At 44.0% G+C, this 25140-nt stretch overlaps 2 protein-coding genes and 1 non-coding gene across 20 annotated transcripts in view; 2 read left to right on the top strand and 1 right to left on the bottom strand.

Annotated features, from left to right (window-relative positions):
- Positions 1-3499, bottom strand: part of Syt11 (synaptotagmin 11) — a 34368-nt gene extending 30869 nt beyond the window's left edge. Inside the window, exons 1-2 of one of the 2 annotated variants that reach the window (XM_035450512.1) lie at positions 3288-3499; positions 1389-2032 (exon numbers count right to left, since the gene is read on the bottom strand). In XM_035450512.1, the coding sequence (XP_035306403.1) occupies positions 1389-1422 (34 nt within the window). In that variant the 5' untranslated portion in view covers positions 1423-2032; positions 3288-3499. The remainder of the gene's footprint in view (positions 1-1388; positions 2033-3287) is intronic. The other variant, XM_027393149.2, reaches the window with a different exon arrangement.
- The window catches only part of LOC100764952 (GON-4-like protein), a 46621-nt gene continuing 24903 nt past the window's right edge, over positions 3423-25140 (top strand). For 7 of the 17 annotated variants that reach the window (XR_004771596.1, XM_035450509.1, XM_027393165.2 and 4 more), the window contains exons 1-9: positions 3423-3506; positions 5248-5778; positions 10218-10363; positions 10776-10874; positions 11997-12116; positions 12523-12693; positions 16356-16542; positions 21388-21489; positions 24663-24703. Coding sequence is in view for 16 of the 17 variants with exons in the window: in XM_035450509.1 (XP_035306400.1) it covers positions 5274-5778; positions 10218-10363; positions 10776-10874; positions 11997-12116; positions 12523-12693; positions 16356-16542; positions 21388-21489; positions 24663-24703 (1371 nt within the window). In the remaining variant the exon portion in view is untranslated. Of the gene's footprint in view, positions 3612-3824; positions 3983-4028; positions 4190-5247; positions 5779-10217; positions 10364-10775; positions 10875-11996; positions 12117-12522; positions 12694-16355; positions 16543-21387; positions 21490-24662; positions 24704-25140 lie in introns of all 17 variants that reach the window. The other 10 variants (XM_027393153.2, XM_027393154.2, XM_027393158.2 and 7 more) reach the window with 10 other exon arrangements.
- LOC113833149 lies at positions 15794-15956 on the top strand. The gene has a single exon (XR_003480702.1). It is a non-coding gene; the product is annotated as a U1 spliceosomal RNA (small nuclear RNA).

Genomic DNA, 25140 nt, shown 5'->3' with positions numbered 1-25140 from the left:
AGGAATACAATGAGATTCAGACTTGGGGTCAAACGGGAACAAGCACTGAGGGGTGTGAGGATCCATTGTCTGGTTGCTTGCTCTGATCTGATGTCTTACAATGTTGAGAGAGTATAGAACATTAGGTTCTGTTCTATTCTTTATACCTCTTCCTTGGGAGTGAAAAAAGACATTTTTAAAGCTGGCTGTGCCTCCACCCTAAATTCTGGAACCTAGTGCTCACATTTGGATTGTCTAAAGGATAGACTCACTTAAGGATTAGCAAGGTTCTAGGTTTGCAGCAACTCTCACTTGATTACCCCAATTACAAGGCAATTTTATTTACTTATTTATGTGGTCAGGAACCCCTACATGAGAAGTTCGCTTTGGAGGAGTTCCCCAAGAGGAAACGACTTGGCCAAGGCTCTCTTGACTTCTTTTCCACTGCACTTTCTGCCCTAGGGAGTGTAAAACTGCTGTTGGAACCCAGAGGGCTAGGTCGTGGACCAGCCGCTCCGAGATGACGTAATGCTATCTGTGGTACACAAAGCGGCCTCCCCCAAGCTGGGCCGCTCTCGCCCCTCCCCCAAGCCAGTAATGCTGCCCCCGCCGACACCAGAAGGGGTGAGTCCCCTTTTTGAAAAACTAGACCAGGGAAACAGGGAACAAAGGCCCCGGAAGGGGCGCCTAGGCACTGCCAGGAGTCTCAGAAATAGACATCACGTCATCTCTCCGCCCGGCAGCGCCAAGCGCCATTTGGTAACACCGGCAAGGACCTCACCATTACGGTGCAGAACGAAGCTTGCAGGGCTAGCATTTTACCCCAGCCCTAGCAACCCACTGACCGGCCTAAGGAGTGGCTTCCCTTTTGCTCCCCACCCCCGCACCCTTCTTTCCCTGGAGGCCTCCGCCTCCCTTGGCTGCCAGCCACACAGCCCATAGTCTCCACGCTGCCATCTTGAGGCCCCATCCCCCTTGCCGCTTCCCTCTCCTGCAGCCCTCAGAAGTAGGAGGGGGAGGAAAGGGGCACCGCCCTGCATGCCCCAAGGGGGAGGGCTCGAACTACCCCACCTCTCTTCCTCCAGAAGGTGGGTTCACATCCTCCGCATGCTTGCCGTTTCTCACCTCCAGCCGTGCTGACAGTGCACCAAGGGTTTACGGTCAAGGTTTTAGCATCCCGGATTGCCTACCCTCCGTGGCACTCCGGCCTTGCCACCTCTGCAGCCCAAAGCTGAAACCCAGGCGCTGTCCACTGCCTGCCTTGGAGTCACTCACCACCTCAGACCCTATTCTAGCAGGGCTGGCAACTAGAGGCTCCCATCTGGACTTCACTCCCCGCCAATTCCTCAGCTACCTGGCTTTGCGCCGGCACTGATAGCCTCAAAATTAGTTTGTCAGACTCTACTTACCAAAGCTGGGGCGTATATTTGTGATCTCAGCCATGTTGTAATCAGAGGCTGTTGGTAGCAACACTTTTGCAGAGGTCAGACAACTTTGGGAATCTCGGTGAGTACCGAGGCCGCGGCTGTAGACCTCCGGATCAGGGGAGGGGAAGGTGCCTGGCAGACTGCCCCTGCGACAGTCGGATCCCTGGTTGCTAGCTGCGCTTTCCTCTTAGATGCTCCTGGGATGCTCTGAGCTAAGGATGCAGGTGCAGTCGGACTGGTCCTGATGCGAGATAAGCTCCGCCTCTTTCCGAAGGGCCCTCGGCAGAAGACTCCGCCTCTGCCCGAAAGGTTCCGGAAGCTCTTCGAGAGGAGACCCCTCCCACCGCCGAGTTTTCCCGAGGACAAGGCTCCGCCCACCCCCAGGCTGTGGGCGTTGGGGCTACAATTTCAAAGCCCAATAAGAAGTGTAGGTGTTGTGCTTCTTTAGTCGCATATTCCAGTGACTGTAGCACTCGAGTGGGTGAGGCAGGAGAGTCAAGGACGGCCTTGGCTAGGTCTCCAAATACAGAAGGGCAGGAAGACAATCGCTTTAGCGTTTTCTGCAGCTGTGACTCCAGTTGCCTGGGTTTATACGGATGGAAGCCGGACATGCTGGGTTCCAGAAGCTGTGAAAAACAAAATTCTATTGTTTCACTAATGATTGCTATTGCTATGTGCATTCCTGAAACAATAAAGGCAATTATGTAAACTAAACTTTAGAAACCGATTAAAGATCAAACTTGGGCAGAAGCGAGACGAAACTGAGTTTCAGGCCAGTACCCTGTCTCAAAGTAGCACAACAATAACAAAGGACCTAACATCCACTGGGCGGTGTGCTTTCAACCCAGCAAGACAACCACAACAACGACAAACCAAAAACAAACCAAAATAACAAACAAACATACAAAAAAAATCCCAATAAAATAAAACAAAGCAAAACAAAAAAAAAACATAAAACTCTTGCAAACACGAGGGACTTGACTGTGTACTGGGTCAATGCATGAGAAAGTGAGATTGGAATTTTAGATACCGAATCCTATTGATAACTGGGTACTTTTGTGATCATCTACCCAGCATGGCCAGAATCTGCCAACTGAAAAAAGTGATAAAATATCCATTGGACTCCAGGAGTTTTCGTGGAGACAAAATCGCCTAGAGACAATGGGAGAACATTTTGCACAATGAAAAATATTATGTAGATATGATAACTGCCATACCTTGAGTTCAAGACTGCCTTTGTTTTTTGTATCTAGAGCATCTTTCTGAATTTTAGGAATTCTCTTTTTCCTATGTTCCAGGTATTTTGCGGGTAGGGTGATTAGTTGTCAACTTAAACTATAGATTCCCAACCCCCTGTTTTGAGTTGTATGTTTAAAGTTAGAGAAACCTAGGAAGTATCTTTCTTTTTTCCTCCCTCCTTTTTCCCTCCCTCTCTTCCTCCTTCCTTCTCTTCCTTCCTCCCTCCTTCCCTTCGTTTTTGAGACAGGGTTTATCTGTGTATCCCTGGTTGTCCTCAAATTTGCCCTGTAAACCAGGCTGACCTCGAACTCTTGAGATGTGCCTGCATCTTCCCCTCGAATGCTGGGATTAAAGGCGTGGGCCACCACATCTGGCAGGGAAATGCCTTTAATGTATTTATTTATAGACAGGACAGCGGGAGTTGTGTTGAGAATAGCTTCGAACTCTTGATCATTGTGTCCCCACGCCCGAAGTGCTGCCATTATACGCGAGCACCAGCAAACTGGGTTTGTTTAGCTTTGGGATTCAAGCTCAAGAGTTTGCAGCATTCAAGGTAAGCACTTTAGCAAGTTACAGCTTTAATTGCCTGCCTGCCTGAGTGCCTGCCTGCCTGAGTGCCTCCGTGCTTGCCTGCCTACTTACCGGCCACCTAGCTGTCATATACTGCTACTCTTTCCCTTAACTGACGTATTAGCGCTGTGGCTTCAGGCGGCCCTAAAAGAAGATGGCTCCTATCGTTGTGCGCATGCTCCTTGACGTCCAGCCTACGCGCCTCGGGGTCGCGCACGTCAGGCAGTGCCGTTGCCTTACTTCCGCTGGTGCAGAAGCGGGGTTTCCGCGGGATCAGGCCGGCGTCCGAGGGTACTTGGTAGTGTGCGGTGGGGCGGGAAGAGGCACGTTAGACGAGGGACTCCGGGGCGGAGGCTGCCCAGGATGAGGGGCGTCTGCTCCGAGGCTGGGTGCGCGGTGCGTGAAGGGGATTGCGTAGCCGGGGTGTGAGTGTGTGTGGGGGGGCGGGCTTGGGCCAGTGTTGAGCGGTGAGGAGAGCGCAGCTAGGACTCCCTCTGAAATGTTTTCCCGGACGCCGAGGGCCCCACCCCCACCCCCACCCCCCGGGGTGCAGTACGGCGGGCGGATTGGCGTTCATCCACTTTGCTGATCTACCTCCTGGTCTCTAAGGAGCAGACTCTTGGAGCCACTGTTTTGTGAAGCCTTTGGAGCGATCCCCGTGCAGTTCTGACAAAACAGCTGCTGGCTGCTCCCTTACCCCGCACTCTTTCTGCTTCCACCCTCCCTGAATCTCACGAAGTCATCTGTGAAATAAAGGAATCGCCTAGGTGATTCCCATTCCCCTTCTTGGTCACTTACCACCCTCCCTGACAGGATCAACGAATCTTCTCTGGGTCATTGAACTTTACCAAGAGAAGAACCTGGGTTGTTATGGTGAGGGCCTCCTTTAATGCCCTAGAGAAGGTGCATTGCAGAGGCTTAAGGTTATCTTCATAGATGAAACTTGGAGTCGGAGGGAACAAAGCCTGCCACTAGTAAGTTTCCTCTAGTACTGTTGAGTGCTCTTTCAGACTTGAAAGGTTGGCAGTGAATTATTCTGTTCTTGGAACTCCTTGTCAAAGTGTTTTTGTGGGAAGGATGCAACCAGAGGCTGGGGATGTACTCAGATGGTAGAGTGCTTACCTTCCATGCATAAGGCTTCGGTTCCCAATGCATAGAATGGCATGCTGTATAAATACCTGTAAGTGGAGGCAGCAGGGCCACAAGTTCAAAATCTTCCTGAGATAGAAAGCAAGTTAGAAGCCACTCCTCCAGTACCTATGTAAACGCTAAGTGCTTGGTCCAAACGCAGCGCAGCATTGTTCAAGCCCACGTTCATCCATTCACCTCTCAGGCAACAGTCAGTGAGTGCCGACATACCCACATGGTGCTGGGGCTGGAGACACCAGTTAAGGGTTCCCTTTTCTCAACCGAGTTCATATCCTAGCCTTTGCGGATGGAGAGCCAGAGATTACAAAAGTGATATGTGATATTGTAAGATTTACTTTTGAATTTTTGGATTCCATGTCTGTCTGTGGGCATTTGAATGTGAGTGTTAGTGGCCAGTTCCAGGCTGGCCTAGAACTTACCAGCTATGCTTTGAACTCATAGAGATCCACCTGCCTGTCTTCCTAGGCAGGGAAGAGAGGCCTGTACCATCTCTGCAAGCCTGAGGTAACAAGCTTAGCCTAGTCAAGGTACCATAATAATTCAGTTTGGAATTTGAATTGAGCTAGTGTCTCATCCTCCCCTAAAAATCCTAGGCATTTGGTGTCAAATTCTATGTTGATGAATGAGCTTGGGGATCATGAGATGAAAACTGATCAAATGTTATTATTGTTACTCCCCCATCCCACCCCAGGGTTGAAGCGTGTCCTGGAACTAACTCTGTAGACCAGGCTGTCCTTGAAGTCACAGATCTGCCTGCTGCCTCCTCCAGAGTGCTGGCATTAAAGGAGTACACCACCACCACCACCACCACCACCACCACCACCAGTTATTAATTACTATTAATACTACTGAGGTGACCAAGACTTGCCCTGTATCCTTTCAGGATGGACCAGAAGTGGGACTTGTACAATGTTGCCCTGTAAGAAGAGAAGAGCTACAGTGACAGAGTCTGTGCACCAGCAGGATAGCCAGGAGGGAGATGACTTAGACTTAGAGTCATCTGTGAAGCCTGAATCTGTCCAGCTTAAAGATTTGGCGTCAGAGTCACTATCCTGGGATCAGCACCATGAGAGTGCAGTGTGCCCAGAGGTGGACTCCAGTCATGATGTAGAAAATCAGCTCAGCGTGGAGGATCCGTCTCTGCGCCCTAAGATGCTCACCCAGCATGGAAACCCACCTGTTTTGGAGGCTGTTGATGGAGCCATCGCTCAGGAAATCGCCCTTCCTTCCTTGGAGTCTTCTCATTCCCTGACTGTACACATGGATAAAGAGAGACTCCAGGCCACAGCCTCAAGGAAAGGGAAGAAAATTGTCTTCCCGCCTGGGCTGGTTACCAGAGAAGACCAAGGGGATCATCCTGTCATGGAGGAGCCTCCTTCAGGAGAGCCGGGTGAAGAAGTCATGGCAGAAGGAGGTAAGGGGGAAAGGTCTCGGTTGCTTTTTCCTTGCCTGTTTAGGTTGAGCATCCCTGATCTGAAGCTCTACACTCTAAAATGCTGCACACTTAACTTGATGCTGTAAGTGACAAATCCCACACCTGACCTTAGGCGGAGGGCTGTGTCAGAATGCAGGCTTTCTTCGATCATTGTATGAGACTGTCTTCAGATGACAAAAGGGCAATCTGTGAGAAGTAAATGAGTTGCCTGTTTAAGCGTGGGTCCCATCTCAAGAAATCGTGAGTGTATATCTTCCTAAGGGACCCAGGCTTTTTAGTTAAGGGGCAGGTAGGTAACCTGTGCCACTTTGTTGTTTTCCTTTCCTCTTTTTGAGTCAGTTTCTCTCTACCTAGCTCTGGCTGTCCTGGAACTTACCCGCCTCTCGAGTGCTGAGAGTAAAGGTGTGGACCACCACCACCCCTGGCTTGTCTTTGCTCTCTGTGGTGCTTTTACAGAGAAGTGTTTCTTGACGGGAAATTTTTGTGGTGTGGACTTGCACTGGAATTGTTCTTCTCATTAAACACAGTGAACCTTATGAATGGGTCCAGATTTTCTTTTCCTCTTCAATTTAGTATCCTCTTCTGTCTGCTGTCAGGTTCTCTCTCTCTCTCTCTCTCTCTCTCTCTCTCTCTCTCTCTCTCTCTCTCTCTCTCTCTCTCTCTTTTGCTGCAAACTGCATGAGGCTTTATTGAAATTTAAAGAGGTAACCCCATGTTAGCTCGGGCCTTTCATCTACCCTCCATGGCGGGTGGCTAGCAAAGACAGCTCGAACCGCTGCAGAGAGAAATTTTGTAGGGCAGCGTAAGGCGAGTGTCATATATATCACACAGATCCCATCAGGTTCTCTTTTTTATTTTATTTTATTTATTTATTATGTATACTACATTGTGCTTCCATGTATAACTGCACACCAGAAGAGGGCACCAGATCTCATTATAGATGGTTGTGAGCCACCAAGTGGTTGCTAGGAATTGAACTCAGGACCTCTGGAAGAGCAGTCAGTGCTCTTAACCTCTGAGCCATCTCTCCAGCCCCCAGGTTCTCTTTCTACAATTTTTTTTTACAGGTGTGGGTACCAGAATATCACATACCATGGGAGGCCAGCTTCATTGATGGATAGTCTGCAATGCAGGCAGACAGATACAGTGCAAGAGGCAGTGACCTAAAGAGTGTTCCATTTATTTTTGTATTCTGTATAAACAGTTAAACATCAAATTTTATACAAATAAGGATAGAAATAAATACAGAAATTCAGTTTTTGAGACGGGGTTATGTCTTTAATGTTATCTGGCTGGGTCTTTTTTTTGCAAGTGAAAAACTGGCAAAGTTATTTTATGTCTTACCTTGTAGACTCCTGGGAACTTGTCCTTCAGCACTCTGTCTCCAGGGCAATTAGTCTGTTTTGAATTTGCTGAGGCCTTAGCTAAAGGCCTGGCGTGAATTTACATTTTTTTCACCAGAATTACATAGTGTAACAAAAAGTCATCCTTCTGACAAATCACATACATAGGTGTTCCCAGAACATATAAAACATACCACCAAAGGACTGTGGTTGGAACCCCACAGCTGTTCTTATTAGGGAGGTAAATAAAGACACTTGAGAGTGTTAAGGATAGGAACAACCAGTCTGTAGGTGGAGGCTTTTCTCCATCTCTCCAGAGTGGAGCCAGACTGCGGGGTCTCCACAACTGATTATGAAACAATCGCTCAGAGGCTAACATATCAATTACAATAGTCTGTCTCAAGTAAAGGCAAGGTGTGGGGATAGTGACCCATGCCTGGAAGCTTCTTACATGGGGGTGGAATTTAAGGTCATTGTTTATATAGTGACTTTGAGGTCAGCCTGGGTTACATAAGACCTGGCTTTGGAGAAAAAAATACAGAGCACCCAGGAGGCAGAGTCAGGCAGATCTCTGATTTTGAAGCTAGCCTGATGTACATATGCCTTCTACCATCTCGTGATTGATAATAAGAGTTTTCTTTTCTTTTTTTTTGGTTTTTCGAGACAGGGTTTCTCTGTGTAGCTTTGGAGCCTATCCTGGCACTCACTTTGGAGACCGGGCTGTCCTCGAGCTCACAGAGATCTGCCTGCCTCTACCTCCTGAGTGCTGAGATTAAAGGCGTGTGCCACTAACAGCCGGCTCCCTCTTTCCCTCTTGTTTGAAAAATAAATATTTGTGGGGTGTATGTGTATGTATGTGAACACACCATGTCTGGATGTCAGTGGACAACTTGTAGCTTACAGGGATTGAACTACTCAGGTTGTCAGGCTTAGCAGAAAGTGCCTTTACTTACCGAACTGGAAGGGCCCTTTATTAAAGACAGACAGAATCTCATTAGGCATTGCAGGCTAGCAAGTATGTCAACTTGCTCTGCCTTTGATACTCTGTTTTCTCTCTTTACCTCCTCTGTTTTCTGAGAAGGGTTGTCATGGAACTCAGGCTGGACTGGAATGTGGTTCATAGCTAAGGATAGTATTTATGATTCCCTCCTTCTGTCTCATGTGCTGAGCTTATGGATGTGCGTCAACATTCCTTGCTTTATGTGGTTCTGGCAAACTATGCCAGGGCTTCCTGAGTGCTAGGCAAACTCTACCATCTGAGCCATAACCACAGGTCAATATAACTTTTCTTGAGTGAACTTTGACTGTTGATGTCTCTCAAGATATCTTTCTATTTCAGTTCATTTACTTATTATATTGACACAAAATTATTGATAATAGTCCTTTCTTTTCCCAGTGTTAGGATTGAACCCAGAGCATCAAGCATTCAAGCAGTCTGGCAGGAGCTCTATTACCTGGCTGCACCTCAGTCTGTCTTTGATACCTTTTAAATATCTGTGAGACCTGTATGAAGACTATTCTTTCATTTCTGATTCTGATAATTTGCCTTCTTTCCCCTTTAAATGTTAATAGACCCTTTACTGAGCCTTTGTTTTTTGTTTTGTTTTGTTTGACATATTCTCACTGTGTAGTCCAAGTTGGCTTCAAGTCAGATTTCTGTGTGTCTCTGCCTCCAAAGTGCTGAGATTAAAACTCCTGAGACTTGGGCTGGAGAGATGGCTCAGCTGTTAAAGACTAGGCTCACAACTAACAATATGAGTTGGGTTCCTAGCATACATAGCAATCAAACGAAACAAAACAAAACAAATACCAACCAACAAAAAAACTGCTGAAACTTTAACTCCTTCCTTCCTTCCTTCCTTCCTTCCTCCCTTCCTTCTTCTCTTTTGTGTATGTGTGTGAGGCTGGGTTTCTTTGTGTGGTCTCTGTCCCTCTAGTGCTGGCATTGTAGGTGTTTGATACCATGCCCAGCTGAGTGTTAGGTATTATGACCCCTATCATAGTACTGTTAACAGCTCCATAATAAAGCACCATTACCACATGATGGTGTGATTTTCAAGTCAGACAGCAGGCAGGTTGGTTTCCTTCCACTGTTGGTTTGGGGCAGAGTTCCTAGAGAAGGTGTTTTGGAGATTCTGTTCACTTTCTTCTTCGTTTATTTGCAGAAAGACAAGAGAATGAAGAAAGTAAAACAACTAAAACAAAAAGGATATTTCTGTCTTTGTTAGCATTTCTATTGCTATGAAGAGTCACCATGACCATAGCAGTATCTCTCTCTCTCTTTCTCTCTCTCTTTTTCTTTCTTTTTAAGATTTATTTATTATGAATACATTATTCTGCCTGCATGTATGCCTGCAGGCCAGAAGAGGGCATGAGCCACTATGCGGTTGCTGGGAATTGAACTCAGGACCTTTGGAAGAGTCAGTGCTCTTAACCTCTGAGCCATCTCTTCAGCCCCCATAGCAACTCTCATAAAGGAAAACATTTGATGGATGGCTTATATTTTCAGATGTTTAGTGTTGTTTTTAACTAAGTCTCTATCGTTTTATTTTACCAATAAAGACTTGGGAGCCAGATTTTTTAGTGAAAACCTGCTAGCTCAGAGAGGCAGAGAAAGCAACCACCTGCTTCTTCCTCCATTTTCCCAAAAAGAGCTTTCTTTTATGCCATCTCAAATAAAACTCCTCTTACCAGATGTCCATCCCTTCTACTTGCTATGGAGCTCTCTCCCCTCCTGACTTCCTCTTACTTTTCATGGTTATTTTCTATGAACTGGTTGCTTGATCCATCTTTCGACCTAAGGTTGATTTATTTTAATCCTGTTTATTCAAGGAGAAAGTTCTTGGATTAAAGGTGCGTTCTAGGGCTGAGTCAAACCACCAATAGAAGCTGGTTTTCCCAGGAAATAATGTAATCTCAGGGTTCACAGTGTGGTATCTTGAGCATATATGAGACCTCAAAGCCCACCTCCACAATGACACACTTCCTTCAGCGAGACTACACCTTCTTGAGCAAGGCCACACCTCCTAATACTGCCACTCCATTTGTGGGTCATTTTCCTTCAAACCACCACAGGTACCAAGAGGAAACGAGATGGAAAAGGTCAAGAACAAGGGACGATGGCACATGACCTAAACCTGGATGACATGCTGGATCGTACCTTAGAGGATGGTGCTAAGAAGCACAATTTGGCAGCAGTCAATGTACGGAACATCCTGCATGTGAGTGTGTGTGAGACTTGTGCTTCTGTTCCCTCCTTCCATTCTTCCCTCCTTCCTCTTCTTCCTTTCCCTGTCTTCCTCCCTCTCTCCTCTCCCTCCCTCCCCCCACCTCTCTTTCCCTCCCATCTGTCCTCTGCTGCAGCCAGAATCCAGAGCCTTATGCCTGGTTAGCATGCATCTGTCTCTGAGCTTTCTATTCTCCAGCCCTGTTCCATTTCTTTCTCTTTGTTATTTCATATTTACTTATTTATTTTGTGTGCTGAGTGGTGGAAGCACCTGTCATAGCATGTATTGGCTCTCTCCTTCTACCATACTGGTCCTGGGGATTGAACTTGGTCATTGGGCTTGTGCCTCTAGCTGCTGAGCTAGAGGCTGTCTTCCCCCACCCCATTGTTTTGTGTGTCTATTAAAGCAGCCTCCACAGTTTGTGGATATTCACCTAGAAGAAGATGACTCCTCAGATGAAGAGTACCAGCCAGATGAAGAAGAGGAAGATGAGACTGCTGAAGAGGTTAGTGAGTGTTCATTGTTGCCGAAGAAAAGAATTGGGCTTGACAAGGATGGGCTTATTTGGTGACCCATTGTCACCCATTCTATAGAGATGATTGAGACATGGTTCTCTTTTCTAATAATTTCTTTGCTGGAGGTGTTTCTCTGCTCTTCAAACTCCCTAAATATTTAGGCTTACATTGTGAAATGGAACACATATAACACAAAGATAAAGTATACTCCCAGCACTTGTGAATGGAGTTCAGGTTTATCCTCAGCTGCACAGTATGTTCTAGACTCTGTATTAGAAACCAACAGAGGAGTGTACCGTCCTCCCCCCTCCCCCCTTGATGTCTTGATAGTTATTTGCTGTTTTCTTTATAGATCTACCACCTAAAAAATGCATGTCTATGTACTGTGGTGTAATTTTTCTTGTTTTTGAGCTTCATCATTATTTTCCTATTTTATTTTATTTTTTGAGAAAAGGTATCAGTGTGTGGCCCTGGCTGGCTTGGAGTTCCCTAGGTAGATCAGGCTAGCCTCAGACTCAAAGAGATCCTCTTGCCTCTACCTCCTGAGTTCTGGGGATGAAGCTGTTTGCCTTCATGCTTGGATATTAACACTTCAGAAGGGGTCTTCTTTTTCTCCTTCTGTTTTTTCTGTTAATCCCTTTGACAGTTTATAATGAAGATGAGGCTGTCGATCTGATCCCTGCCGTCTTTCCCTCTTTAGGATATTAAGTCATTGAAAATTCATTTTCTTTCTAAAATGTATATAGTATTTTTGTATATAGTACATGTATTCTTTCTATGACACAATTATTTTATGTATTATATATTGATGTGTGTATATATGTACACATACATCTGAGTGTGGGCTGTGTTGTTTGTGTGTGCATGCCACAGTTTGCTTGTGGAGATCAGAGGATATTCTGGTAGGAGTTGATTCTTACCTTCCACCATGTAGATCTTGGGAGTCGAGGTCAGGTCGTCAGGCTTGGTCTCATACTCCTAGTCAATTGCTGTGCCATCCTGGCAACCCGAATTCCAGATGACTGGTATTTTGTGATTTATTCTGTTGTGACATTTCGTGCTCCGGACTGAGGTTGGGGCACACACGTGAGAGTGCACTGGGTTTGTTTTAGAGCTTATTGGAAAGTGATGTTGAAAGCACTGCTTCGTCTCCACGTGGAGTGAAGAGATCCAGACTGCGAGCGTCTTCTGAAGTGGCTGAGACAGATGAGGAGAGTGGCATGCTGTCAGAGGTAACCCTAGCACCAGACAAGGGAGACTTTAGACATATATGTGAGCAGTGGCTTCTTTTATAAGTGGCGGATTTACCAGTGGTAATGGTGGGTTGTCACCTTTTCAAAGTCCCTTGAGAGAATGAACAGCTAAGAGACGACTGAGACCTAGTCATGGTCAAGGAGGTTTTCTGAGTTCTCGTTAAGGGTCAGATGTGTGCAACCCGTGTTTTAAGTACTGTCTTTAAAGCCAAGTAGTTTTCTGTTTCTCTCGCTCAAGTAGGATGAGACCTAGTTAGATCCGTGTGTTGAAATGGCCATTCACCTGTCTCCATCTAGAAAAGAGGAAAATGGCCACATTGACTGCATGCAAAGACCGACCTTCCCTGTCTTGCTTTCTTCCTAACACAGTGTTCTTTTTAACCAGGTTGAGAAAGTCACCACACCTGCTGTTAGGCACATCAGTGCTGAAGTAGTGCCCATGGGGCCCCCACCTCCTCCAAAGCCAAAGCAGAGCAGGGATAGTGCTTTCATGGAGAAGTTAAATGCAGTAGATGAGGAGCTGGCTTCTAGTCCTGTCTGCATGGATTCTTTCCAGGTGAGCACCATGACTCTGAATTGCTGAGAAATTCAGTCATGGTTGTTTAACTTCTCACTCTCAGATATGGAGATGGGGCGGACAGAGCGATTTTCATTTTAAATTTTCATGTCGTTGTCATGGTGTCATTTGTCTTTGATTCTCTTGCTTAGTTTGTGCTGTTTTTCTCAAGTAAAAGTGGTAGTGTTTCTGTTTTTCATTATTATTACTATTTTGTTAGTTATTAGTTTAATGATTATAATTAATACAATTATAATTATTCACTTTGGCTTTTGGAGACAGTGTCTCTCTGTGTAGTGCTGGCTGTTCTGGAACTATCTCTGTAGACCAGACTGGCCTCAAATTGAGAGATCCACCGGTCTCTGCCTCCCAAGTGTTGGAATTATAGGGGTTCATCACTGAGCCTGGCTGGTTTTTTTGTTTGTTGGTTTGTTCTTTAGAGACAGAGGTTTACTACGTAGTCCTTGAAGTCCTAGAACTTGATATGTAGGCCTAGCTGTTCATACACATAAGTCCATTCTCATGCCTTAGGTTCCTAGAATGCTGTGATTATGTGTATCAACCAGCATGCCTGATGGAGAATGGTCCTTTCTGAGAAAGGAATAAATTATGGGACAATATTTAAAATTGGGAAGATATGATGGACTTAGTGGCACATGCCTTTAATCTCTAAAACCAAAATAAAAAAATGTTAATGTGAAGGAAACCTAAAATATTTGAAAATATTTGGAAATCACTTTTTGATAAGTGACTTTCACCTACAATAAATTTAAAAATTCTTAGAATTCTGATGTTGGACAGATGGCTCAGTGATTAGGAACAGTGATGCCAAGGGTGTTGGTGGTGATGGGTGGTGGTGCGCACCTTTTAACCTAGCACTAGGGTGGCAGGGGCTGGAGGACCTCTGAGTTCCAGGCCATATTGGTCTACAGAGTGAGTTCCAGGACAGCCAAGGCTACACAGGGATACCCTGTCTTGAGAAAAAGCAAAACAACCACAAACACTGGCTGCTCTTCCAAAGGACCTCAGATTCAGTGCTCAGCAGTCTGCAGCCGTGTGGTAGCTCACAACTGCCTAAAACTCCAGTTCAGTGGCCCTGCACCCTCTTTTGGTCTTTGTTGGCAATGCATGTAAATGGTAAACATGCCTGCAAAATTACCCATGCATGTTAAAAAAAAAAAAAAAAGGCTATAAATTAAGGGCTAACAAAGGGTTCAGCAAGTAAAAATACTTGGCGACCAAGCCTGAGGATTGATTTTATTTCCCAGAATCCAGCTGGTAGAAGGACATCCCATAAGTTGTTCTCTGACTGCCACAGGCTCCTCAGTACGTGAACAAACACAATACGTAAATGCTCTATAAATTTCCCTGCTGGGCATGCTGGCACATGCCTTTAGTCCCACAACTAAAAAGGCAAAGGCAAATGGATTTTGTGAGTTTGAGGCTAGCCTGGCCTACATTATGAATTCCAGGTCAAGCAAGGCTATGTGGTATGACCTTGTCTCAAAACATTAAAACAAAACAAAACCAAAACAACCCTGTTCAGAAAATCTCAACACTAGTAACAATGCCTATCATCCATTTAGGAGGTAGGGGGTGGGAACCAAGCTAAAGACCAGCTTGAGCTCAGGAGACTGACTCAGAGCATAGGACACAGAAGATGGTGATTGACACCCATATAGTCTGCCATGTTAGGGGAATGTACTAGGGAAAACTCAAAAGGAAATTCTAATTGAAAAGTAATGCTTTACCCACCCACCCCTTTTGTTGAGACAGGCTAGTGGCAGGTGAATCTCTTTGGGTTAGGGGCCAGCCCGGTCTAGATAGACAGTTCTAGACCAATTAGGGCAAAATATTAAGACCTTGTCTAAAATAATAATAATGTTAGTAGGATCATGTTTGATGCATTTCAGAGCTGCAGGGAAGATTCAGCATATGCAAATCAGTAAATATAAGCTGTGTAGTGGTGTCTCATCTCTTTAATCCCAACACTGGGGAGGCAGGGGCAGGCAGATCTCTGTGAGTTCAAGGCGAGCCTGGTCTTCCAGTGAGTTCCAGGATAGCCCTGGGTGTTACCCAGAGAAACCCTGTCTTGAAAAACCAACAAAAAAGAAAACTAATGAACATAATGTGCGATGTGAATGTATGTAAAGATAGAAAGCACATAGAGTCATAGCCATGGATGTGGAAAGGCTTTTGAGAAAATGTTGCATCTCTCCCTGAGAGCCATATGAAGGAGCACATTTCAGCATCGTAGACCTGTCCTTAGCATTGTACTAATAGAGTTAACTCAAGCATTTCCACAATGATCATGAGGGAGGCAGGGGTATCCACTTTCTCCACCCTTTCTCAATATAATGCTGCCAGTTTAGCTAGATTGGTAATGTAAGATAAAGAAAGTATAGGGATTTGTGGCACACGCCTTTAATCCCAGCACTCAGGAGACCAAGGCAGGGTGATCTTTGTGATTTCGAGACCAGACTGGTCTACAGAGTGGGTTCTAGGACAGGCTCCAAAGCTATACAGAGAAACCCTGTCTTGAAAAAAAAACAGAGAGGGAGAGAGAGAGAGAGAGAGACAGAGAGAGAGAGAGAGAGAGAGAGAGAGAGAGAGAGAGAGAAAGAGAGAGAGAATTACAGGGATTTAAAAGAAAAATTTACAATTGATATTCTGTACTGATTTATATTCTTTATAATTGTGAATATTATGGTATATAAAATATATATTTCAAAGCTCTTGTAAATGTTTTTGAAATATTTAATTTAAAATTGTTGACTGTGGTGGGGAGATGGCTCAGTAGTTAAAGAGTGCTGGCTGCTCATGTAGAGGACCCAATTTGGTTCCCAACACCCACATTGTGGCTTACACATCTGTAACCAGTTCTAGGTATCCAGCTCCCTCTTCTGTGGGCATTGCACACATGTGGTGTGCATATATACTTGCAGGTAATAACACTCATAAAACAAAAAGAAATTAATATTTTTCAAGTTCTTTTATTCATGAATGCGCTGTCTGCATGTATAATTTTATGCCAGAAGAGGGCATCAGATGCCACTGTAGATGGTTGTGAGCCACCATGTGGTTGCTAGGAAAGAATAGCATACTTAGCTGGCAGGGGATAAGCCATGATCACAAAGGTGTTTAGCCCAGGGCAAGGCTTATCCATTGCATGTCAGATGTGCTGACTCCTGAGATTTCCCCAAAGCTGGAAAACTTGAGTGCATAATTGTGGTAGTGGGGAACTGTGTTGACACTCTCCCCTGTAGAGAAACTTAAATATTTATTAAAGAAAAATATTCAGACAACCAAAACCTACAAGAATTTAAAACTAGACTCAGAAGAAAGTAAATCTCCATCATCGTAGCTTTGTTTGTTTGTTTTTGTTTATTGAGGCAGGGTCTCGCTGTACAAGCCTGGATGTCTTGGAATTCAGTATGTAGACCAGCCTGGGTGTGAATTCACAGAGATCTGCCTGTATCTGCCTCCCAAATGCTGTAATTAAGGGCGTGGGCCACCATACCCAGCTGGAAAGACAGGAAACCTATCCTGTCTTGAGGAGAGGAATTGGTTTTTAAGTAGGGTGTGTTGCAGAGGGTGGAGTTTGGAGAATTTGGAAGCATTATTTTCACATACTGGATGCTTTTTCTTTCTCCTTTGGCCAGCCCATGGAGGATAGTCTGATTGCATTCAGAACTCGGTCTAAGATGCCCCTGAAAGATGTTCCTCTGGGCCAACTAGAGCTTCAGGCTCCAGATATCACCGTGGACATGTATAACCCAACTACAGCTAACAATGAGGACTGGAAGTTGTGGCTAGGGGGCCTCCTAAATGATGACGTGGAGAACGAGGGTGAGTGATTTTGTTTGCAGTTATCCGTTGCTCAGTTCTACTCTTTTGTGTGGGAAATATTAGTACAATTTGGAAACTTTAATAGTGGGTTCTTGACTAAGCATGTTAGGTCAGTCTTGTCATTTTAGCTATTTGGGAAGTTGAGACAGGGTAGTGCTGTAAGACATGAGGCTATCTTGGGGAACATAGTGGCACTTGTCTCAAACCAAAGGAAGAGATTGTGGAGACTGAACTTATAGAGGTCATTGGGAGCAAATGTACTTAGCACTAAGGAAGCAGGTGGGTTTCATTTCTAGCCCCCAAAATCAAAGGAACAAAGAATAAAAACAAAAAAAAATAATCATGATAGAAAAGAAAGTTTCTGATTTTCCTTTTTGCACATCAGAATCAACATAGAGGATTTCTATGACATCACCTGGTAGATTCAGCAGGTTAAGGAATCTCCCACCAAACTGAGTGCAATCTCCAGAACCCACATGGGGGAGGAGACAACTGGATCCATTAAATTGTCCTATGTGAGTGTGTGTGTGTGTGTGTGTGTGTGTGTGTGTGTGTGTGTGTGTGTGTGTGTGTATGTGTGTGTCTGTATCTGTGTCTGTGTGTGAATGTCTGTATATGTGTTTTTATCACACACATACTACTAAATAATATTGTTAAAAACTTAAAATAACAAGAAGAAGTGAGGATTTCTCTATGAGCAAGCAAACCATTCTGTAGTAGTGATAGCTAGTTAGGTTTCCTTGATCCTTGATCCCGTTTAATTCCTGAGCTTGTCTACTTAGAAATGACGTATAGGTTTTGAGGGGTCAGTTCCCATGTCTTCTCCTGCATTAGGTGCCAGTCTCAAGCATCAGGCTGCCCCACCTATACATCTGACCCTTGCTTGCATTTGAGAATTAGTTTGATTTGAACTAGAACTCAGAGGATGTTGTCTATGGTTTAGTGTGAAGGAATTACAGACGTGTAGATGAAGAGATGCATAGGAGATAAAGGGGAATGTGTCCTTGAGCATTTGTCTTCCAGGGATCTTAAGTGTTCAGCCATATGGAAACACTCAGGCACCATATCATTTGGTTTTATGGAGAGTGTTGTTTAGCATGATTGGGAAAGAGTGGTGTGGAAAACCAACCAGGTTTGTCTTTTAAGGTTGGTGACTTTTTTGTACAACATAACTTTCCGAGTGTATGACCCAAGACCTCAAGGAGGTTCCTATGACTAAGATAAATTGGAGAATTTCTTTTCCTTTTTTTTTTTTTTGGTTTTTTCGAGACAGGGTTTCTCTGTGTAGCTTTGGGAGCCTATCCTGGTACTAGTTCTGTAGACCAGGCTGGCCTCGAACTCAGAGATTCGCCTGCTTCTGCCTCCCGAGTGCTGGGATTAAAGGCGTGTGCCACCAATGCCTGGCTTTTTTTTGTGTGTGTGTTTTTTTTTGTTTTGAGAATTTCTTATGATCAGCTAATGGCGAGAGAAGAATAGAGGTTATGACCTGGGCTTGATGCGAGAGGAGTGGAACTGTTGTAGAATACCAAATATTTGTCATTGTCTCAAACGTTTTAGCATTCATTTAATTCATATTTAGATTTTTTATGGCAAGGATTCTTTCATGGCACATAAGTACACAATTTGTGTGTGTCCGCAGGTTTGTAGAGGGCATTAGTCACTGAGTAGTATGGTCTGGTCTCTGCTGTGTGGCCCTGGGATTACATTTGTACCTCCATGCCATATTCTCTTCTCCATGCTTGTACAGCAAGCACATTTCTGTAAATATAAGACTGTATATACAGTTTCACTGTTTTCTGGAAGAATACTGGAGGAATTGAAACTCTTGTTGAGGTCAGCTGCCACAGATCTGGGACAGTAGGAATTCAGTCTGCAAATGCAGTGGAGCCAAGGCAGTGTCAGGCCTCTCTTTTCTATTAGTGTTAGTCCTCTCCATTTCTTCTCTACTTTATTTCTTTTGTCATTAACTTTCATTCTTGTATTTTTGGCATGACTAGAAATCCTTAATTTCTTCTTGCTTTCTCAGAATATCAGAAGAACTTTCCCCTGTAAACTAATTATTTGAAAAATCCAGGGGAACCACTCAGATTAGATTAATCTATGTGCATATCTTCTTGGTGTGTGGCACATAGATTCTGTGTCTCTTTCAGCATACTGTCCTGGGGTTGTAGCATCTTACATAGCAATGTGGGTGAAGTATGCACATATCCATACGATATATTACAATAAGTGGGGTAAGAGTATTGATCAGATAAATGTTTTGATAATGTAGAATCAGTAAATGAGTAAGACTAGGAATAGAAGGAGCTAAACAAAAGAAATAGACAAGTCCTTGAGCATACCTCACTGCAACCCTGTTACTCATATTGTACATTATTTTACATTATTTTTGTACTTTCCTTGTATAGGCATTGAATAAGTTATATATGAGTGATAAGGTAGGCACCTGGAGCTGGGCGGTGGTGTTTCACACTTTTAGTCCCTGCACTTGGGGGGCAGAAACAGACAGGTCTCTTTGAGTTTGAGGCCAGGCTGGTCTGCAGAGCAAATTACAGGATAGCGAAGGCTACACTGAGAAACCCTGTGTGGAAAAACTTAAAAAAAAAAAAAAAACCAAAAAACCCAAATTCCACAACCCCCCAAAACATGACCCCCCAAAACAGGAATTTTATTTGTATCATAAATATCTATATTGATGTCTTACGAGTTTGTGTGCAGTTGGAATCAAACCCCAGGACTTTGTACTTGTTAAGAAAATGCTGTGGCACTGAACTGCTTCCTCAGCCCCAGATGTCAGTTACAGGTTTGAGTCGGCTCCACAAGAAACCACTGACTACAGCCATTTTCTGTTAATGGAGAGTAGGGCAGAGTCAAAGCTTCTTGTGTTTAGACGTGGGAGGGGACACAGCTCAGCCCCTTGAACAGCCCGGGCTCAGTCAGACAGAGGACGTGCTGGCAGTCACAGCCGGGCGGAGTGTTCAGTGCTGATTAAGAGCTACTGAGAAGTGCTTAGGTTTCTGTTTCCTAGCAACACCAAACACAGGTAGGACCTGGGGCCATCCACCCTAAAATATTGCCATCAGAAGCACAATTTGGGAGCCTGCCTTGGGTACCTAACACAGCGTCCTTCCCTTAAAGTTGGAAATTTGTCTTCTTCCTTTTTCCACTATAATATCATTGTACAAATAGCCTTTACATAAGAATGTCTGTTTGGGGCCATTGAGATGACTCAGGGTAAAGGTGCTTGTTGCAGTCCTGGCTACCTGTGTGCCATCTCCAGAACACACATGGTGGAAGGAGAGAACCATCTCTTCTGTAGATTGTCCACAGATCTTGACGTGTATGTGCCATGCTATGTTGGTACCCCCACACATAACATATTTGTAGCACATATTCTAATTGGTTTTAATAAGAAAAACTTGCAGTCAGCTATCATGGTGTGAAAGCTGAAGAATCAGAAGCAGAGAGGTCAGCCACTGGAGTTCTTACCGCTCCCAATACTCAGCTAAGGGGGAGATCTTGTGTTCAGACTGCCTCCTTAGACTGAATCCATCTGCTCTGAACTCCTGTCTCCTCTCTCTGCCCAGCCATATCACTCCTGTCTCCACCTCCCTAGTGCCTGGGTTAAAGGCGTGTGATCCCAAGTTCTGGCATCACTTTTGTGTGAGCTCTGATTCTCTTAGATTCAACATTGAAGGTTGTTTGGAGGAGAGAAGGAGCCTGGCTCAGAGGAGAAAGCCAGTAGGACAACAAGTCAGCTATGGAAAGTGATACAAAGTATTGGGGGAAAAATGTTAACCTAAAAGTCAGGGAAGGTGTGGCATTCCTGACAAATGCCTGCAATCTTAACACTTGGGAGGCTATGTAGGAGGATCCTAACCTTGAGGCTAGCCAGGGCTACACAGTAACTTTGAGGCTGGCTTGGGTAACTTAATATGACTCTGTCTCAAAGAACAGAAAGAAAAAAGCCAAGGTCATTGAGATGAGATGGCTCTGTGTAAAGGTGATTGCTGCCAAGCACAATAACCCCAGTTCCATCCTGGGACTCACATGGTGGTAGAAGAGATTTACCTTCTACAAGATGTTCTCTGAGCCCCACATGCAAGCTCTCTTAATCAGCGTTCTACTGCTCTGAAGAGACATCATGACAAAGGCAACTTTCAAAAGAAAGTATTTAGTTGGGATCTTGTTTACAGTTGTAGATGGTGAGTCCATGACCATCATAGTAGAGAATGGTAGTAATCAGGCAGTCATTGCACGGAATTAGTAGCTGAGAGCTTATATCTTATTTGAAAATTGGAGGTAGAGAGACTGGGCCTGGGGTGAACTTTTGAAACCTTAAAGCTTACCCCCAGTGACACACTGGCTCCAATGAGGCCACAGCTCCTCATCTTTGTCCAAAACAGTTGCATCAACTGGGAAGCAAACATTCAAAACATGAGTCCGTGAGTGCCACTCTCTTTCAAACAACCACACATGCCAAGGCTTTCACACACCTGTACACAAACTAGTTCAATGAAATAAAAAAAGAATATGTATGCTTATTGGAAGGTTCTTTAATTTTTTGTTTCTACAGGTAAAGGTTCAAAGCTGAGGTCTGGGCATGGTGATACAGTGGTGCAAGCCCATAATCTTCCAACCTAGGAAGCAGAAGCAGGCAGATCTGTGGGCTTGAGGGCAGTCTGGTCTACTTAGTGAGGCCTGGGTCAACTAGAGATACACAGTGAGACTGTCCCAAAAAGCCAAGGGAAGAGAGAGGCAGGCACATACATACACACAGAGGGAGAGACCCTGTTTGGGGGGAAAAGGTAGAGTTTGAGAAACTGTCTAAAATATTTCCCCTAGATGAAGCAGATGATGATGATGATCCAGAATATAACTTCCTGGAAGATCTCGATGAACCAGACACAGAGGATTTCCGTACTGACCGGGCAGTGAGAATCACTAGTAAGTTAGTTGGTTCACTATTGTCTTTTCCATATGTCTTTGTTTACTCTGTAGACCTTTTGCAAGCTGATGGCTAATTCAAATATAGACAATTAAGTTTATTTCTGTAATTGTTTAAATTTAGTGTATATGTAGAAAGTTGCTATTTACTTGTACAGCTTATAGTCCTATTTTGGCATTTATTATTTGGCAAGGCTGTATTATACGTTGAATGCCAAAATGGATGTGGACATGGCCAGAGGCCTTGCAGGCAATGAGTAATAAGGGGATAGAAAGTGATAGGTGCAGTGTAGGTTGCTTGAGGAATGCCAGTTTGTTGAAAGAGGTTGTCCTTCTTTAGAAATCTTAGAAAAGGATTCGGAAGGGCTGGAGAGATGGCTCAGAGGTTAAGAGCACCGACTACTCTTCCTGAGGTCCTGAGTTCAATTCCCAGAAACCACATGGTGGCTCACAACCATCTGTAATGAAATCTGGTGCCTTCTTCTGGTGTGCAGATGTGTATGGAAGCAGAATGTTGTATACATAATAAATAAATAAAATCTCTCTATATATAAAAAAAGAAAAGGATTCGGAAGATGAGCCACTTTAGCTACCGAAGCAGGATTAAGAGATTTTCAGTGAAAGGGGACAGAATAGGAAAGGCCTGTTGCAAACAGAAGAGATCTACCAGCTGGAGAGGCAGGGGTCAGCTCGGGGAAGTCAGTTCTCTTTCTACCATGTTGGTCCCAGGGATCAAACTCATATATTTATGCTTGGTGGCTGTTATCTTTACACACTTAAAAATGGGAAACTTTTTTTGTTATTGTTTTTTCGAGACAGGGTTTCTCTGATGCTTTGGAGGCTGTCCTGGAACTAGCTCTTGTAGACCAGGCTGGTCTCGAACTCACAGAGATCCACCTGCCTCTGCCTCCCGAGTGCTGGGATTAAAGGTGTGAGCCACCAATGCCTAGCGGGAAACTTTTTTTTAAAGTAAATTTTTATTTAAATTAACAACAGTCTTATTTTACAAAGCAATTCCAGTTCCCTCTCCTTCCTATTCTCCCATAGCCCCCACCAATCCCCCATGCCACCTCATTCTACTCCCCAGGGAGGGTCAGGCCTTCCATTGGGGACCACCAAAGTTTGTCACATAATTTGGGCCAGGACCTAGGCCCTTCCCTAGGTATCAAGGCTGAGAGAGTATCCCTCTATAGGGAATGGGCTCCCAAAGCCCATTAATGCATTAGGGATAAATACTGGTTCCACTGCCAGAGGCCCATAGTCTGCCCAGCCCTTCAAACTGACACCCACATTCAGGTGGCCTGGTTGGGTTCCATGCTGTTTCCCCAGTCTATAACTGCATGCTGACATGAAGAAGACTGCAGATAGATCCATATCTATCTCCATGCACAAAATTTAACCCCAAATGGATCAAAGACCTCAACATAAATCCATTGCAAATGGGAAGTATCCTTGAATGAATTGGTTCAGAATTCCTGAATATAACACCATTAGCACAGACACTGAGATTGACAATTAATAAATGGGACCTCTTGAAACTGAGAAGCTTCTGTAAGGCAAAGGACACTGTCAACATGACAAAATGGCAGCCTACAGAATGGGAATAGATCTTCACCAACCCCACATCTGACAGAGGGCTGATTTCCAAAATATAGAAAGAATTCAAGAATCTAGTCACCAAAACACCAAATAATACAATTAAAAAGTGGGGTATAGAATTAAATAGAGAATTCAACAAAAGAAGAATCTCAAATGGCTGAAAGGCCCTTAAGAAATTGGTCAGCATCCTTAGCCATCAGGTAAATGCAAATCAAAACAACTCTGAGATACCATCTTACACCTGTCAGAATGGCTAAAATAAAAAACACCAATGACAGTTTATGTTGGAGCGGATGTGGAGAAAGGGGAACACTCCGCTACTGCTGATGGGAGTGTAAACTTGTACAGATACTTTGGAAATCAGTATGGCGGGTTCTCAGGAAAAATGGGAAACTTTTAATGCATTTGTTTTAACAGCCAGCTCTCCAAGTCCATTTCTGTCCATCTTGTTTTGCTTTTTTTTTTTTTTTAAAAAAGTTGATTTACTTATTATGCATACAACATTCTGCTTCTGTGTATATATGCACACCAGAAGAGGTGTGCATAATCTCATAATGGATGGTTGTGAGCCACCATGTGGTTGCTGGGAATTGAACTCAGGACCTCTGGAAGAGCAGTTGGCACTCTTAACCTCTGAGCCATCTCTCCAGCCCTTGTTTTGCTTTTGAGACAGAATCTCATAGTGTAGCCATAGTTTGCTGTTGACTTATGTAGCCATTATGGTCTTGGCCTCTGAACAGCTATGTTATATTAACTTCCTGAGAATTGGGATTATAACTCTACATGTATTATAAAATCATTGAACATTGAACAATTCTGCCTGAATTTAAACTTAATGAAACTAAGAGTCCTGTGTGGAATTGTAGAATCAAACAAGTTGGTGGAGTGTGCCTCACCCCTATGTCTCTCAGATTTATGGTAGAAACCAGGTGTTCATTCCCAACTAGGGTTGAAAAACCTGTATCTACTTCATAGGGACAAAAGATCATGTCATTTTAAAAGCCAGCAGGTCTTCCTCACTGCTAGAAAGCTTGTGCTAACATGTTACTTTGCTGACAGCCTGTCAGTTGATTAAGTAAGTGATGTGTCTTGTGCCTTGTTCCCACCCTGTAGAACTTGAACTGATAAGGCCTACCTGGCCTCTATCCTAGGCATGTATCAAATTAGGTGCAATTCACTTATTCCTCTGTCATCAAGCTGTACATAAACTAGGCTAATACACTAATAAACAAGTTGCCCCCAACAAAGACTTCCTAGTTGGTGTTTGCTCATGACTATTCAAGGCTTTTTGACATCCTATCCTCTGTTACCCCCTGCCAGTACACAGTGGAGTCTTGGAGCCCAGAGACAGATAGCAACACTTTTGTCTTTTGTTCTTTTATGTATCCCAAGCATCTTGAACAGGAATTGAAGCACGGTTGGTGCTTCATAACTGTCTTTGAGTTACTGCTTGAAGAACGGATATGAGCATTTGTTCAGATGCCTTGGGAGAAACATACATCATCTCCATAGATGTCTTCCTTACTGCAAAATGTAATTTAGTTCCACTAACATCCTTCTTTGCCTTTTCACAGAAAAAGAAGTGAATGGGCTGATGGAAGAGCTATTTGAAACTGTGAGTAATGATTTTGAGTGAGTAGCTTTGTGAAATTCCTTAGTAAGCTCTGTCCTTTACCCATTTTATTTTAATTTTTTAATTTTTTGAGATTATAATAAAATTTACTTCATATCACTCTTTCTTTCCTCTCTTTAAACCTTCCCAAAGACCCCTCTTTGTTCTCTTGCAAATTCATGTCTTCTGTTTTCATTAGTTGTTGTTATGTGGGTATGTATGTATGTATGTATTTATGTATGTTCCTAAATACATAAGTACAACCTATTCTGTCTTTGTAATATTACTTGTGGGTATGTTTTTAAGGCTGGCCATGTGGTATTAAATAACCAATTGGTGTTCTCTTCTCTGGGCAAGACTATTTCTCCTAGTCCCAGCAATCCTTAATTGTCTGTGGTTCTTTGTGTAGGGTTGAGATCTCATGGGTTTTCCCCTGTCCA

This window comes from Cricetulus griseus, assembly GCF_003668045.3.
Source record: "Cricetulus griseus strain 17A/GY chromosome 1 unlocalized genomic scaffold, alternate assembly CriGri-PICRH-1.0 chr1_0, whole genome shotgun sequence".
In the NCBI taxonomy this organism is placed as follows: Eukaryota; Metazoa; Chordata; class Mammalia; order Rodentia; family Cricetidae; genus Cricetulus; species Cricetulus griseus.
The sequence above is the reverse complement of the archived record's forward strand: the minus strand, read 5'-3'. Positions and strand labels throughout refer to the sequence as shown.